This window comes from Pelobates fuscus, chromosome 7, assembly GCF_036172605.1.
Source record: "Pelobates fuscus isolate aPelFus1 chromosome 7, aPelFus1.pri, whole genome shotgun sequence".
Taxonomy (NCBI): Eukaryota; Metazoa; Chordata; class Amphibia; order Anura; family Pelobatidae; genus Pelobates; species Pelobates fuscus.
Window position 1 is genome coordinate 154,175,340 of NC_086323.1, and position 16,209 is coordinate 154,191,548.

General features: G+C 39.4%; 1 protein-coding gene across 3 annotated transcripts in view; it reads left to right on the forward strand.

Annotated features, from left to right (window-relative positions):
- PRICKLE2 (prickle planar cell polarity protein 2) overlaps positions 1-16,209 on the forward strand; it is a 300,098-nt gene that overhangs the window by 240,125 nt on the left and 43,764 nt on the right. For all 3 annotated transcript variants that reach the window (XM_063426828.1, XM_063426831.1, XM_063426829.1), the window contains 2 exons: positions 2,789-2,972; positions 15,506-15,619. In XM_063426828.1, the coding sequence (XP_063282898.1) occupies positions 2,789-2,972; positions 15,506-15,619 (298 nt within the window). The remainder of the gene's footprint in view (positions 1-2,788; positions 2,973-15,505; positions 15,620-16,209) is intronic.

Genomic DNA, 16,209 nt, shown 5'->3' on the forward strand with positions numbered 1-16,209 from the left:
TGATGGGAATTGCGGTCAACAATTGCAGTACTTTTTCCACAGTTGGTGTAATACCTTCATGAAAACGGGTTTGGAATATCTCCTTATATCATGACAGTCCTAGCTCTTCATCTGCTTAGATATATAAAACTGGGATTGGACGAGAAATGTCCAGAATGGGTATGTGTCTGTATCATGCAGTGGTCAAAACATTTAATGTTAGCATTGCTGCTGGGGGGGGGGAGCGGGGAGGGAGGAGGAATGATGAGTCCCAAATTCATATTACCCTGCTTATACGTACCCCTGACACTTGGAAGGTATACGTTGTTCAAAAAGAGGTTAACCAGGTCTACTACTACATTTTCACCAAGTCTACTAATACTCGAGAATTCATCTGACTCACTCAGGGAACTGTTTCAGTTGTAACAAGTTAATTAGACGCGTCACTAATGTATTCATATATTTGTGGGCTGAATAAGAAAAGGTCTTGTTTTTTCCGATTATATTCAAACTAGCTTTGGTTAGAACAGAATAAACCAGCATGTGTTAGCCTGCAAAGTAGGCCAGTCTGCTTTAATTGGAACCCACTGGAGCGTAACCTTATTTCCAAAATCTGTTCACTGCTTGGAGGATTTTCAGAAATATCTTACATGGACGAGTCAGGTTTAAATGATGATTAAGTTTGATAATGTATAAATCAGAGGCGGAGGTTGAGTTTTTGAAAACCTCATTGTCTCGCCCATCTGTCAGCAGGTCCTCTAGGGGACTGAGCTTCTGCAGTCATTATTGAGACTATTTCTCCCTTTTATAGAAACTGTTTTGTGTAAATGGGGGCATGGTCACATGACCACCATTGTCTCTGGGGGCTGGGGGGGGGGGAGGGATGTTTTTTTTTTGTGTTTGTTTTTGACTGTCCAACTATGACAAACAGAGGTTTTTTTTTTTTTCTTTTTTCATGAGTGTGTCTATCAAATGGAGCCGATATTGCTGGCTACCTAAAAATATCCAATTGTACATTTGAATTGCCCATAACAAAGAAGGGTAATTCTATCATGCATCGTTTCACTTTGTGTACTTTTACTTTCTTATTTATTTTTCTATTTAGATGTATTTGTATGAATTTCTGATTATTGATTCACCATTCATATAGCTGCACAACATCTTATTTAGCGACATACCACTATCCTCTTTTATTTATTTGTCTGAGTAGATATGCAGCTAGTGGTCCAGATGAAAAAAGAACCTTAAGCAGTTACAACCATAAGTGGTCAGGTAACTCTGGCTGGACTGTATTCCTAAACTTGATAGTTTGATTAAAAAAGACCTATTAAGGTCAAATTTGTAGTATTCTGCCCTGGATGGCTCACCTCACCCAGTTTGCAATCCTGGCAAATGATAAGACTGGGGTGTATTATCTCCCAGCATGCCACTGCACCTTTTCCAGCCTGTCTTGGTGTAGCACATGTAACCCTGTGCCGGTAAGCCCTAACTTCCGTTAGGGTATTAGGGTTAGGGTGCTGAAAAGCTTTCTCCTACTTTCTGAAGGTGGGATACATGGCATGTGCGATATGACATAGGGCCATGATTCAGTTCAATAGTTGTTTTAAAGTTTGGAACCATCCAGTGGAGTGTGATCCCACAAACCATTCCTTAATGGGATGCAGAACTGATTTCGTATTCAGTCTATAGCTTTTGAGCAATGCTACTGCCTCTACGCAAAGGCATGATGCACCGGCTATATTTTTTTTAATCTGTCGCTCCATCACTGTGTTTTTTGTTGATCTGTGTATTTTCTGTGTGTAGAAGAGATGTGTGTGAGTTAGCTAGGGGTGCAGTGGGGGGAGATGGAGGATTTGAGTGTTGTGTGTTGCACCTGTTTTGATAAGCTTTGGCAAGGAGATAGGTAGGATTGTTGGTAGGCTAGTGGAAGGTGCTGGTGAGCGGCAGCTGAGCTCCCTAATGATCCATTGGCGGACCATGTGGTCTTCCTTTCCAGCTGGCGCAGATCACTGAAAGCCCTATCACTGTAAGTACATCTTGTGTCCAACAATACTGAATAATATCATTAACTGAGTGCCAGAACCACATGGGAACTTTCAAAGTGACCTGTACCTGCCATAGGTGAATATTATAGGCTCTCTTATTATAGCAATGAGTCTCCGAGCTCATCAGAAAGATATTATGAACGATCTAATAGTCATTGGATGCCAATAGCACCCCTGAGATCAGCACTCTAGGAAGATACTCTGCTAGTGCTCCTCAGTGTAATCTTTTTAGTTAACATGTCCTGTTACAGTAGTAGTCATCTTGTAGACAATCTTAGTGATAAATATTTTATTTTAAGACTGTACAAAATATATATATATATATATAATATAATATAATATATATTCTGTTTTCTGCATTGACATAATGATGGTAGACCAACAATAGCTTCTATTTCAGGTTGAGTCCAATATCAAAAGGGGTATTCATCTTGATTTTTTTATTTTAATTTTTATTTAATCTCATCATTATAATCTTTGGTGCTAATATGACACACTTTGTATAATACAATTATCCCTTCTCTGTCAATGTGCAAACATAGCAACAGCAAAAAAAATTGCTAACCTGTTCTTCTCTGCATGCCCATGTTATCTTCTTGTGTAATACGTATGCAAACAAAAGAAACTACATTTGAATAGTGTTCGTGTTTTGGTAGGGCAAGTTGCCAAAGAATATGTTTATAGTTTGGTTTCTAAGCTTCGATCAAATGCCTGAAAGAGCCACGCTTAACAAGGAGTTTCTTTTTTTTCTTTTTTTTTTGTAGGAAGATTTGTCTTCATTGTAAGTGCCCACGGGAAGACCACAGTGCAACAGCAATGCCACTGGAGATGGAGAAAACAATGAACAAGTTGATGTTTGACTTTCAAAGGAATTCGACCTCTGATGACGACTCTGGCTGTGCTTTAGAAGAATACGCTTGGATTCCTCCCGGATTGAAACCAGAACAGGTATTGATGTTTTTTTGTTGTTTGTTTGTTTTTTTTATCTTGTGTAAGCATAAAAACTTCCAGCGACAAAATGTTAATAGTTTGTGGTTTTGTTTTTTCTATTTTTTTTTTGCTGCATGAGTTTGCAATTAAACAATCATAGTCGCTGTGTTTTTCATTTGAGCACTGCTGGAAAAACATGGTAACACTTATAGTAATGATGATCACAAAGTCTAGTTTTAAATCTGTGTTATTAAAGGAACACGGCAAGTACCATAACCACTGAAGCCCACTGTTGAGGTTGTGGTGCCAGGAGAACCAGTATAATCAGTCAGATTGTGTTTGAACTGGATACTTTGCAGGCTCTGAGGAACCCATATATATTGACAAATTACTTTGGGAGATTGTAGTGATAGGAGTGTTTCTTTACATGTGCAACTTCCCGGAAGAGCAAACTGTTATGGAACCACTTATATTTCCCTCCCCATGTCAGTAAGATGATGGAGCGTTGCTTTTGCAGAGAAAATTGTGTGCGTGTGTGGTAGACAAATGCATATGTCTCTTACATAATGAATTGTTAAGCTTTGTTATTTTTCTACTGAAGCCTCATTGAATCAGGAAGTCGTTGACGATTTTTCTCTCTTGCTGTCCTCTATGTTTTTGTTCAGAGAGCTGCACATTTTCCATATTGTGCAACTTGTGCGCAGCACAGGATTATGGGAAATGTACAGCAGTACACACATGTAAAATGTCATCTTAACAAAAGACTATACAAGGGATTCAGTGTTGAATGATAAATCTATAAGGATATTGTAAAATATATATATTATTATTATTATTATTTTTTTTTTTTTTATTGATTAATTATGCAGGTTGGGAAAAGCACTCCATAGGAGCCTATCATATTCATATACATGATAACTGAATCCATAAGCACGTTTTTTATTTAGAGAATATTAACCCCCTTCTAATAATGAGGGGATGGGCTTGGTGATAAAAGTCTATATTAAGGCACAGCACATTGAAAATAGCATTCGTCTTCTTTAGCTCTGTAACCAGCCATCTGTAAAGTGCTTCTCTCTCACAAGAACACTTACTGTGCTGGACTCATTATGAAGCCATTATTATGTTGTTATAGCAGCTCAGGCACTCATCGCTGAGTTAACTGTTGCTCTCTCCGAATAGGGGGTTCATCTCTTTTCTGAAAAGGCTTAGGAGACCATTTACTAGTAGCAATCTACAAAATAAACTGATATGCAGTTATAGAGACGGAAGGTATAGGAATAAATTCCAAGCCACTCCCTGTATACGTAGAATAGCTTTGTGACTAGTGAGGAGCCCGTATTAAGGAGATCATTCTGCTGAGGATGCTATTGTTTAAGCCATGCGTAATGGCATTTCATTTAAATAAAGAGTAGATTAAGAAGGCGTAGTAAGAATACATACAGATGCAATACCTTATAGATATAGTTGTGTTTCTCCCTCCCCCCAGTGATGGAGAATCTCTTGTATTATAGTGTTGGGTCAGTATATTAACAGATGAAATATACTAACTGTTGACAGATCAGAGGAACCAGGATAGGTTTTAATTGGGTTATAAAGGAGGGTATGTAGTTCGGCATTCGAGAGGAAGCCATTATGACTTAAAAGCGTAATGACTTCCCCTAGAAAGCCACCCTATTAAGTCATCCTAAAACATCACCTTCTAATCCTGGCAGTGCCATCTCTTCTCAACTGGACACTATTTAGATTCAAAATGAATTGTCCTTCTCCAGATAATGCTCTTAAAGGAACACTTTCTTGAGGTGTTTTTTTTTTTTTTTTTGTTAACTATTTAGTATATATATCCCAAGTAAACATGCCAAGCGTACCTGCCATTTGTGTTCTCAGTGGAATGGGTGAGCAGCTCTGGACAGCTAGTTGCAATGCGTGACATTGATCATGGAATGGGGGGCCAAAATTGGGTCTTCTCCCTTAAATCCAAGAATCTATGGAGATACGCACTAGGAACTAGGCAGGGGCAAAAATGTCCCTAGGGCAGACTTCTGAATATGTAGATGTGTGTAATTACTGATTTTTGTAATCAAAAGGTGAGTAATAAGACTGTAAAATTAATAAATAAAGAGAGAAGGCCGAAATAAATCCTAAAGGACAGAGCAGGGGGTAACCCTTGTGGTGTAATCACCAAATTAATATATATATTTTTACACAAGGTTCGTCTACATTAAAAGGTATTTATTTAGAAGAAAACAACACAATACTATAAATGTATCACAAACACACAGCCCAGACCCACGGAGCAACAACCCTTTTAAATCTATCTATCTATCTATATAGTAATCCCCTTCCCCACACGTTTGATCTCACCCACGATTAGGCCTTCACATCTAGTAATGGCTCACTGCTGCAAGTCCAACATCACATCCACCAAGGAAGAAAAGGAAGCAATAGAGTATAACATGGTTCACCAAGATAGCACATGGCGTCTGCACATCTGCTCAGTAGCACAGCCAAGAAGGAACAGAAAGGAATGAGGATAGAGGGGGAGTGGCTATCTCTTTCCTGACTTGTGAATTACCATATCAATTACCATATCAAAGTAAAGCTTATCCCCCTGTAAGAAAGATCTACATGAACTTGATCACATGACCCCTGGTCACCATGCTAGTTTGATGACAGAATGTCACCACAACCCTAATTTAATAAATGAGAGAGAAAAGAAGAGCGAAATCTGTCCTATAGCGCATATACATATACGTAATGTAGATGAAAAACCAGTTAAAAGAATATACTTTATCAGATAAGCAAAAAAACTAAAACTTAAACCATATATAGAGGGAAAGGGGAAGTAAGGTGCGGCATACCTAAGTGAAAGATAGTTAGACACCTGGGCGAGACATTTACCCAATCTCGGTTGCAGACACCGATCTCGGGTTAGATACTTACCCGATCTACTTTGGCTATCCCGGTTCCTCAGGTGTTACTATGTCTATCTTCCTGTCGACTATTATTATTATTTACCTGATAATGATGGAGCGTGACAAAATGGTGGAGCGTAATGCCAGCTCCACTTCCTTTGTCAAGCTAAAAAAGGGTGAAACTTGCCTTAAGCCTCACCCTTTGTCAAGAGTGCAAAGTGTCGGAAAAATAGTTGTCCCTACTTTGTCTTATGTTTTAAACAGAAATAGATCAGAAATGAAGAAAAGAAGAACCGATTCTGAAAGAGGAAGAGAAGAGGAAACGCTAGGAGAAAGGATAGTTTGAAGTAACAGAGCCACTTTAATTTTATTAGAGTATTTTTTTCAGTAAAATTGTTGGAACAAGTAAAGGTTATGTCCCCCTTGACCTCAACCATCATTGTCACTTTCAGGGTATATAAACTGCCAACTTGTGTTTTGGGTTTTTTTTTGGCCTCAAATTAAAATGGTTTGACAGTTCTTTGAGAACACGCTCCACTCTATTATAGCTGGTACAGATAACACCAATGTCATGTTCATGAAACAGAGATATTTATTTGCAATCAATCTGGACTGTGACAACTGCAATCATCAACCTTGGCATTAGATAGCTTGTCGCCAATGTTCTGATAGATATTCCTGGAAATGTATTAACAAGAATTGTGTGTCGTCGTGGTTAGCCATCAGAAAGGACTCTTTCTTTAAAAAAAAATCGCACATCTCTCTGAAAAAGTGGCTATACATTACTTACCTCTGGTGTTTGGAAACTGCTGAAAATAAGCTGCACAACTGACTGGAGTATCCCGAAAGCACTGTAGTTAATGCTTAAAACCTTTATCGTAAAGTATCTAGTGTCTATTTTTGTACAAACTCAGTTTTGATCGGTGGCCCTGGTGATTATGTTCAAGTTGACTAGTCTTGTTTTGGTCCTAGAATAGAGTACCATCGTGGTCGTGCCCCGGATGGCCAAATGTGGGTCTTTGAGATTGTGGACATGGCAACAACAACAGCTGTTGGGTATATTGAAGTTTTTCTTAAAAGAAGTGCTGAAACTCTCCTTCCTATTATTCAGTGTGTGGTGCACCTAGGTTCGAAGGTGCACAGTGATTCATGGGCTGTCTACAACAATATTCACCCAGCACTGAATTTGAGTCATGAACGTGTCATTCACAGTGATCCAAATTTAAAATTTGTTTATGCATAATTAAATTATATTTTATTGCACTTTTTGTTTTGTTTTTACCTTGGGAATGGTCTAATGCCTGCTTTGTGTTCTTTAGGTCCTTAGCCCTACAGCATAATGGCGTTGGGCTGTGTTAACCTGTCAATCTGAGCAGTTTGCTCTTGACACAACAGAAGTGTGTCTCTTATTGGTTGACATTTATTGAGAAGTAGCCGATGAAATTACAGTTTCATTTAGATGGCATGTAGAGCTTCCAATGTAAAATTTTACCTTAGCAAAATTGGACAAATCACTGGCTATGGATATGATCATGTATTGTAGGAATACATTGTAAAAAATTGCATTTTGTGCAGATAGCATCTGTGACTTAACCCCTTAAGGACCAAACTTCTGGAATAAAAGGGAATTATGACATGTCACACATGTCATGTGTCCTTAAGGGGTTAAAGGGACACAGAGAAGAAAAATCACTGTTTAGTAGATATAACCCAAGTGAAAACCTGCATATATATTTAATTGTGCATCTTTTCATTGGGTTATATATAAAACCCCCACCCAGACACCCCATTACAGCTCTATGCAAAGTCTTTGCAAGGCAGGTACTCTTAGCAATTGCTGTCTCTTGAGTTTAGCTCCACTGAGCTGAACTACCAGGAAGTAACATTACCTGTTGGGGTCTAACCAGGTTACTTTCTATTGAAATCTACATTTTCTGTTAAATAAAAAAAATAGAACACAGTCTTCACACATAAAGCTTTTCAGCAAGATAAAATGCTTTAAGGGTCTGTAAATAACAAACTAAATGTATGGTGAGCAGAATAAGCATTCAGGCCAATAACTTTCAGGAAGGAATTAAGAAAGATGCAATGCAATAATATTAGCAATCTGATGATCTCAGTATTGCATATTGGAGGTGGGGGGTGGATATGTGTTCCAGTGCATTGGTTTAAAAAGCAACATTGACTTGGATATTACTATGCAGACTGTCCGTTTCAGTTTAAAGGTACTTACATTCATAAATCATGAATGCTTGTATGAATTTGCCGTTTGCATGCAAAATCTCTCCATAATTAGACAAATTAATTCAATGTTAAACTTCATTATAGCTAGTACGAAATCAAATTCTTTGCATATGATGACTGCCTGTAATTGGAGATCCATAGTCCATCACCAGACACTGGCTAGTTTCCTTGGTGATGCTTTGTCAAGTTTATATTCCGAGACATCCGTGCTCCGTAATATAGGGTATTGAGTTTGCCATTCAAAATTAATTAGTCAGTATATGGCTCTGGAAACCCCACGGTTGCTGTAGGCATATGTTGGAGTCATTGTCCTACTGCAAGGAGTCATTGTCCTACTGTCCTACCAAGCAAAGAGTTCTGAGATATTTGGTTAAATCCAAGCAGAAAATACGTTTCTGAACACTTCTTAAATCCTGCCTTTGTTTTACTGAAGAAGTAGTTTCCGATGACACCAACATGAGTCTGTTTCAGTGTTGGCCAATGTCTTCTCCATGTTTCACTGGATTTTGTACTTTCTGTATGTGTTCCCTCTATCTAAAATTTGGTACTAGTTGACCCGCATTTCATGTGTCCATAATGGTGGCTGGATATCTCTATTTTTAGCCTCTCACTGCATGTACAAATATTTAGATGGAAAAAAAGCAAGTGAAACTCCCTCATAATGACATGCCCAGCTGAAGTATTGGGCTTAAAGGGTTACTCCAATCACCATCTCCATTTCTGCTTTTAAATGGAATTGCTTTTCATGGTGATAAGAATGTGTATGTCCAGTGTTTCTGCAGGAGATATTCAGAGATTTTGCACTTATGTGCGTGGCGCTAGTTACATCCCGACACCCGAGCCTTTGGCAGCATGGAACTCTACTGTTGACTGCCAAATATCGCAAACTGCACGCTGGCAACAGATGTAATAAGCTTCTTCCTTACAAGCATTTGTCTCCTCTCTCCCTTTCCTTTTCTGAAGCCCTACCTGCTTTTAAGCTCCACTATTTTTTTTTTCTTTTTAAACCCCCCATCTTATGCAGGCATGCGTTCTGTGTCAGTTAAGCAGCGTCACGGCTGTCCTGACGTCAAATGGGGAATTTAAAATACTTGAAAAAAAAGAGGGTTAGATTAACACTTTAACTGGCAAGTAATCATGTAGCGGTGGTAGGGGTGGAGGGTTGTATTTTTTGTATTATTTGTCATATTAATTGAAAACAATACTGTTTCCAAAGCTTTATAGTACCACTACAATAAGCAGTAATGTTTATGACGCTTGGAGTTCCATCTTGTGTAAAGGGTTACATGTTTTAAGGGAAACAATTGCTCCTCTGGCAATCACACATCTGAATAATACATTGAATATCACCTTTTATTTGTGTTAGCCTTTTTCATTGATTGTTCCATTTTATTTTCAATTTATATTAAAGGTTTAGTAAATTAAATAACCATATAAATGAGTTCAGGCACAGCCAGGACACACCTTTCAAATGCAGAGGCAGATTAAAGGGATTCTACAGTGCCAGGAAAACAAAGCCATTTTCCTGGTACTATAGAATCCTCCCTGATGGCCCCACCTCCCGTGGCGCTGAAGGGATTAAAACCCCTACAAGCACTAACCTGAATCCAGCGCCGATGTCCCTCGGCACTGGATCAGGCTCCACCCACGCTCCTCCCCGCCAACGTCAGCCGATGGGGGAGACCTAATGCGCATGTGCTTCAATGGCCGTACTCTCTTTAGGATTTCCCCATAGGAAAGCATTATTCAATATTTTCCTATGGGGATTCCGGTGACGCTGGAGGTCCTCATACATAGCTTTTCTAGAGCCCTGCTGTTTTTCTGAGTGTTGTGTGTGTTTGATGGGGGATTGTGAGTGTGTGTAGGAGGCTAAAAGTTGAATATGGTGGGTCAGGGCTGGATTAACATAGGGGCTAAGGGAGCTGAAGCTCCAGGCCCATGCCTATGGAATAGGCCCATTGATTTATACCAGCAGGCAACTCCCTCCTTGTAAAAATTTAAAATAGAAACGGCAGGGAGTTGTGCTCCTCGCCACTTCCTATGCCCCCCATGTCCTCCCTTACTCTATGGGGGTCAATATGACCCCCATATTAGCGTTAGAGAGATTAAAATCCCGGGCCCTAGTTGGGGCCCTAGTTGAAAATGGGGAGGGGGACCTATTTAAGTCCTTCCCGGCCCCCACCCGCTCAGGGGTGGGGGCCGTGGGGGAGGACACCCCACATTTTCATTTAGAGCCCCCACCTGTCGCTCATGGGTGTGGGCCAAAGGGGACCCTATGTCCCTGTTTAGTTGAATAGCCCCCATAGCTAGATAACAGATGCCCCACTATGGGACCATTTATTGGGGTGGGGTGTGTTATTTTATTTTTTATTTATTTTTTTACAACAGTGAGCAGCCACAGGCTGTTTACTAGACATGCCCCTACTTGCAATATAACAAGTAGGGGCAGATTAATTACTAATGCTGAGTAATCTTTACTTAGTATTAGTAAAGTTGGCTGAAAGATCAATCTTGGTCATTCAGCCTTTTGGTAGATAGCTCCCTAATACCGTGGGAATTAGGGAGCTATCTACTAAGCAGCTGCAAGATCCAGCCGCAGCATGGATCGGAATGTCATTCATTCGAATGAAATTTCGAACCGACCTTAAAGTCCAGAATTTCGTCCTAGCATGAATGGACGAACTGCTCTCATTCTGTTAGGGCGAATTCAGTAATTTTCCTGACGTTTGGGAATATGGAAAAGAGGCATTGCGAGAACACGGAGGAAAGGTGAGAATTTCTCTGACCACAGAAAATGGAGTGCACTTTGCTCCTCCACTGGTCATAGATGGTCAGGGGTAAGAAACCTCCATAAGACACATAGTCCCTAGTTTATCTTATGTTTTAAAGAAAACTAGAGCAGACAGGAAGAAATGCAGAACAGATCCTGAGAGAGAGAAAAAGAGTAAGTGTAATGGATCACCTGGCACCTCGACTGGGTACCTTCATTGAAGGATGCTCTTAGTGCTTCCTGAGGGCTCCAAGCACTCCAGCCGACACCATACCCACTGTAGACTCCTTCATAGAGCAAGACAGAAACAAGCTCTTACAAGAGCTTAGTAGGTATATAGCAAGAGAGTATGACTAGCATAGCAATCCCTTGTAGCAGATTCCCCCCAATAAGAGACGACACTCCAAATTGAGGGTGAAGTAGAACTGAAGTTTTAATGAAACACTCTGCTTTTATGCACATTTTACACACCTAGTACCGCCCACAGGGTTTTGAAGAACAACCAATCGAACACATAATATATATAGTAAAACACTGCCTGTGATATAATTACTGAACACAATGGGCTAACGTAATTATCACAGGCAGGAAAATACACAGGTTTACACAATATTCATAACTTTAAAAGTATACATTTTCAGAATCCGCATACTCCAAATACAAACATATGTCCAAATCATACAAATTGGTCCAGTGGTTCAAAAGTTAGATGGAAGTCCTATTTGACCGACTGCAAGCATGGCTTGGGTGTGGTAAGCCAATTATCTCCACCATACAGAAAATTTCTCTATTCACAACAACAGCAAAAATACATAATTCCTATCATACTGAACAGAACCCCCACATTCATCTGAGATCTGAGCGCTCAATATATCCGAACAGCGCTCAGATCCCACGAACACAGTCAAATCGCCATGGGGTTTAAGTTTAGCAAGGACTGATATAGAGATTGAGGAGGGACTAAGCAGACCATTCCAATTAAAGGGCCAGAACAGTCTTCTAAACCTAGTAGCGAGGTCCCTTTCGTCACAGGAAGTGATTAGGGAAAGGTAAAAATCTTTTTGTGTTTTTTGTTTTACTACTCTTCACATGCTCTTCTTTAAGTATGGAAACTTAAGAGAGATATAGGGGAACAAAACTGGTGTGGACTGACAGACAATGAAATTAGTTAAGTTAAAGCTGACTTTGCGCACTATGCAAATGCTTTGCTGCTTCATTCTCTCTAACACTGTGACATGTTCCTTTTCTTCTACACTCACTACATACATTTGTTCTCTGTCCCAGACAGGAGCTTCTGCCTGCTAGTAAGAAGGTTAGGAGAGGTGTAGACTAGCGAGTGCTAGGGGACAGTCCTTAGAAAGCATAGAGCAAATGCATCATTAAACACTTTTATACCAAGCTCAGGGTGCTTCACGCCAGGCTGACCAACTAATTCTTTGTGCAGACACGCGCCCCCTTTTTGCCCATGTTTGTCCCTTTTGGGCAGGTCTGGTTATGTCATTCACATTAGTGGCCCACCCTTTTACCTCGTCCACCGAAATCTTGCTTCACCAGACACTGCTGTTAGGGGGTATGGATTTACTTGAAAGGTGAAAGCGAGAGATTAGCATAGGGTATGTGAGTTTCCCTCCAGCACCATCTCCACCAGATACATGATGATTAGGAGGTATAATGGTTTTTTCTGTCAATAAGATTCTGTAATTAGGCCCATCATAATTGTCAGCACCAGGCCCAATGGGCTCTTAAGCCGGCCCTGGGGCAGGGGGGAGTGTGGCTGACTATTGGGTGTGTAGAGTTTGTGGTAGTCTAGTGTTTGGGAAGCAGTTGATTATGTGCAATTAAGGTTTTCATTTGCGGTCTTCCTGCTTTAACAATGATCAACAAGGAGCTAAGATGCAGGGTAAAGATGTGTGAATTTCTACGTTTCATTTAATGTTTTAACTTCACAAATGCATATCATTTCAAGGATATGTAAATATAAATGTGGGACGTGAAAGAACACTTTCAGGTTTTATGACAGAAAAAGAGCAGAAATGACTGGGAAACATGTGGGATAAAAGTACTGGTGCCTCATTCTGACGTAAGGAAAACATCAGTTAGATTAAATATTGAGAGGAGCAGTCTAAACGTGAACACAATGTCGTACTGTAACAATTTATATTCCAGTGGGTTCTCTTAGACTTTACATTGTTGCAATGTTTCCCTGCTGCAATGTCCTATTTAAACTGATCTGCAAGTGGGCCCCAGGGACTCTCGTCAGTTCGCTGCACTTGAAGATGATATTGATATAGCTGGCCTACACTTTCTACCTGCCTTCAAAGGACTAGAGATAAAAAAAATAATGTAAAAATAGCCTAGAGCATTAAAAAGCACTCTGGGTTTTAAATTCTCTTTGAGTATACAGATAGCTCTTTAAAGACAGAGTTGTTAAATTCCAATTTCCTCAGATATTTGTTATCTTTTAATTTGTTTAAATCCTATTTGAGGAAGCCATGCTACAATAATTCTACATGTGGATGCAGCTGTTAAATGAAATGCTATGCAAAAAAATAAAAACCTAAATATTGTAATAATTTGCTCACTATGCAGTACAAAGCTATGTTTTTTTAAGAGGACTGGGCTTCCCTTGGTCCTTTTATGTATAGTTCAGGTGCTTTGGGAAAGCACTATTCCACCACATTTATTAATTAGACTCGGAGATTTCATTTGGATTACAAATTGCAATGTGTCCAAATTTGGGTAGATCGGGTGATTGTAGGAATTCTTGAACTCCAAGCTGAATCATGAACCATGCAATAGACAAGCACGTTCGTTTTGATTTGTGATTCAGAATTCCGATATGTATAAATTTCTTGCTCCTCTTTTTCCCTTTGTTGGTTAATTTGTCTCAATTGATCTGTGAACCGAATGGAGGGGGATTGCGCCTATCCATGTACTTCAAAATATATACAGTACACGATAATGTTACAATGGCACCTGTCAATGGGTGGGATAAATTAAGCAGCGAGTAAACAGTCAGTTCTTAAATTTCAAGAGTTGGATGCAGGAAAAATGGGCACGCGAAAATAGCCGAGTGACTTTGACAAGGGCCAAATAGTGATGGCTAGACTACTGGGTCAGAGCATCTCCAAATCGGCAAGTCTTGTGGGGTGTTCGATATGAAGGGGTTAGTACACCGCAAAAGCTGTACAAGGAAGGACAACTGGTGAACTGGCATCAGGGTCATAGGCACCCAAGGCCTATTGATGCACGTGGGGAGCAAAGGGTAACCCGTGTGGCCCGATAACACATAGCAGCTACTGTAGCTCAAATTGCTAAAAAAAACCTTATGCTGGCTATTATAGAATGGTGTCAGAACACACAGTGCATCGTGGGTTGCTGTGTATGGGGTGTATAGCTGCAGAACGGTCAGAGTGCCCATGCTGAGTAGTAAAATGCAAAAAAAAGCTAATCCATTGACCCCTGCTTACAAATTTGGTCTTGTAAGATTGAGCGATTTCATACAAAAGCCATTTAATACAAGATAGGATTACTGGCACTTTAGGTTTTCAAGCAATTATTTTCTCTTCACACTGAAAAGTAATGCTGAATATTTTAACATAAATTCATGCCCCACTGTTATTGCAAACGTTCATATTGATTGATAACTAAATGTCCCACAATTGCTCTTCATACATATGAGCCAATGCTTCTCCAAAACGGTCCACGTAAGGATAGCCTTTCAATATACACTGTTAGACATCAAAGTGAATACATTTTGGGATTTTGACAATGTCAAAAGACACATTGACTCAGAGTTTAAAGTAGTTGAAGGGGATAGAGTCTATGTATCAGCAGCTAAAGTAAATTCTCATGTAACCACTTTTAATAAACTACAAACAAGCCTTTGAACACAGTTGATAAGTGATGAAATATGTTCAAATTGTTACAGAGAGCTCTCTGGATATGTAGTGTGGGTGGAGACATAGACAACAGTTTCATTGCCAAGTTTAATGAGAACAGCTGTTGCTAGGGCAGGTGCTGACAATTTCTTTAAATTGAAAGAAAACACATCAAAAACTTCTGAATATTTTTGGGGGAGATTATGAGCTCATGAAAGATTTCATAACTTTCTATATCACGTATTTCCTTGATCACAGTTTTACCCTGAGTTTATATTTAACCATTTGAGAGGGATAAGAAGAAAGTGGGTCTGGTTTCTATAAAACACCGTTGGAATGTTCCTGATGAATCCATGGTGATTGTTCATTTTAGAGCTTTCTCTTAGCAACACTTGTATAAATCTCCCCTTTCGTGGCAATCTTGGATACAAATTGAATAACAATACGGTTTGTTTTATTGTTATTGGTTTTTAAACTTGAGTTATCAAATGTTAAATTATTCTCCATTTTTTTAAATTTGTAATAGAATTATTGTGTGATATATATTTATATTTCTATATATATATTAGCCGTTTTAATGGCTGCTTTAAGGGGAAAACAGCCTTTCAGTGGTTTGCAATTTATTTATTGTTTTATATTTTTTTTTTTTTTTGGATCTCTGCCTTGCTGGAAAAGTCTTTTTTGTTTGTTTGGTTTTTTGTTTGTTGAATTTTAATGTATGTTTTGTATTTCTACCATTAGGTTCACCAGTACTACAGCTGTCTACCTGATGACAAAGTCCCTTATGTAAATAGTCCTGGAGAAAAATCCAGAATAAAACAACTTCTACACCAACTGCCTCCACATGACAATGAAGTAAGTGTCTACATCTAGGGTTTCCAAAAGATAGATCTCCAGATATTGTGGAATTTAATGGCCCCTTTTATGCGTTGCCAGTCTTTACATTGGCAAAGCATCATGGACATTAGAGATCTTGAATACTGTGAGCTCTACCTTTTGGGAACCCTGGTCTGCATGCTCAGATATTTAATTATACATCTGATATGATAAGAGAATGCCTGTGTTTAACATGCTAAGTGTAATGTGTGGTCAAGCCTCATTGCCACAAGTTCTATTCCAGCAGGGTCTAATCTGTTCTTTGAGAAGGTGCTATTGTCACTCATCCTAAAGAAATGCTCATGGCACTAGAACCACTGCAACTTAATGTAGGGATTATTTGGCACCTAGCCTGTCCTTGCAGGCTCAGCAGTGTAAACACTGACTTTTCTGAGATAAGGCAGTGTATACAATGCTGCCTAATGTCAGCTCTAGTGTCTGTCACTCACACAGTCACTAGAGGGACTTCCTGGTTGAGATGTTGCATGCTGAACACTCCCCATAGAGATGCATTGAGTCAGTCCATCTCTAGGAGGAGATGCTGATGGGTGCAGTGCAGCAATTGTCAC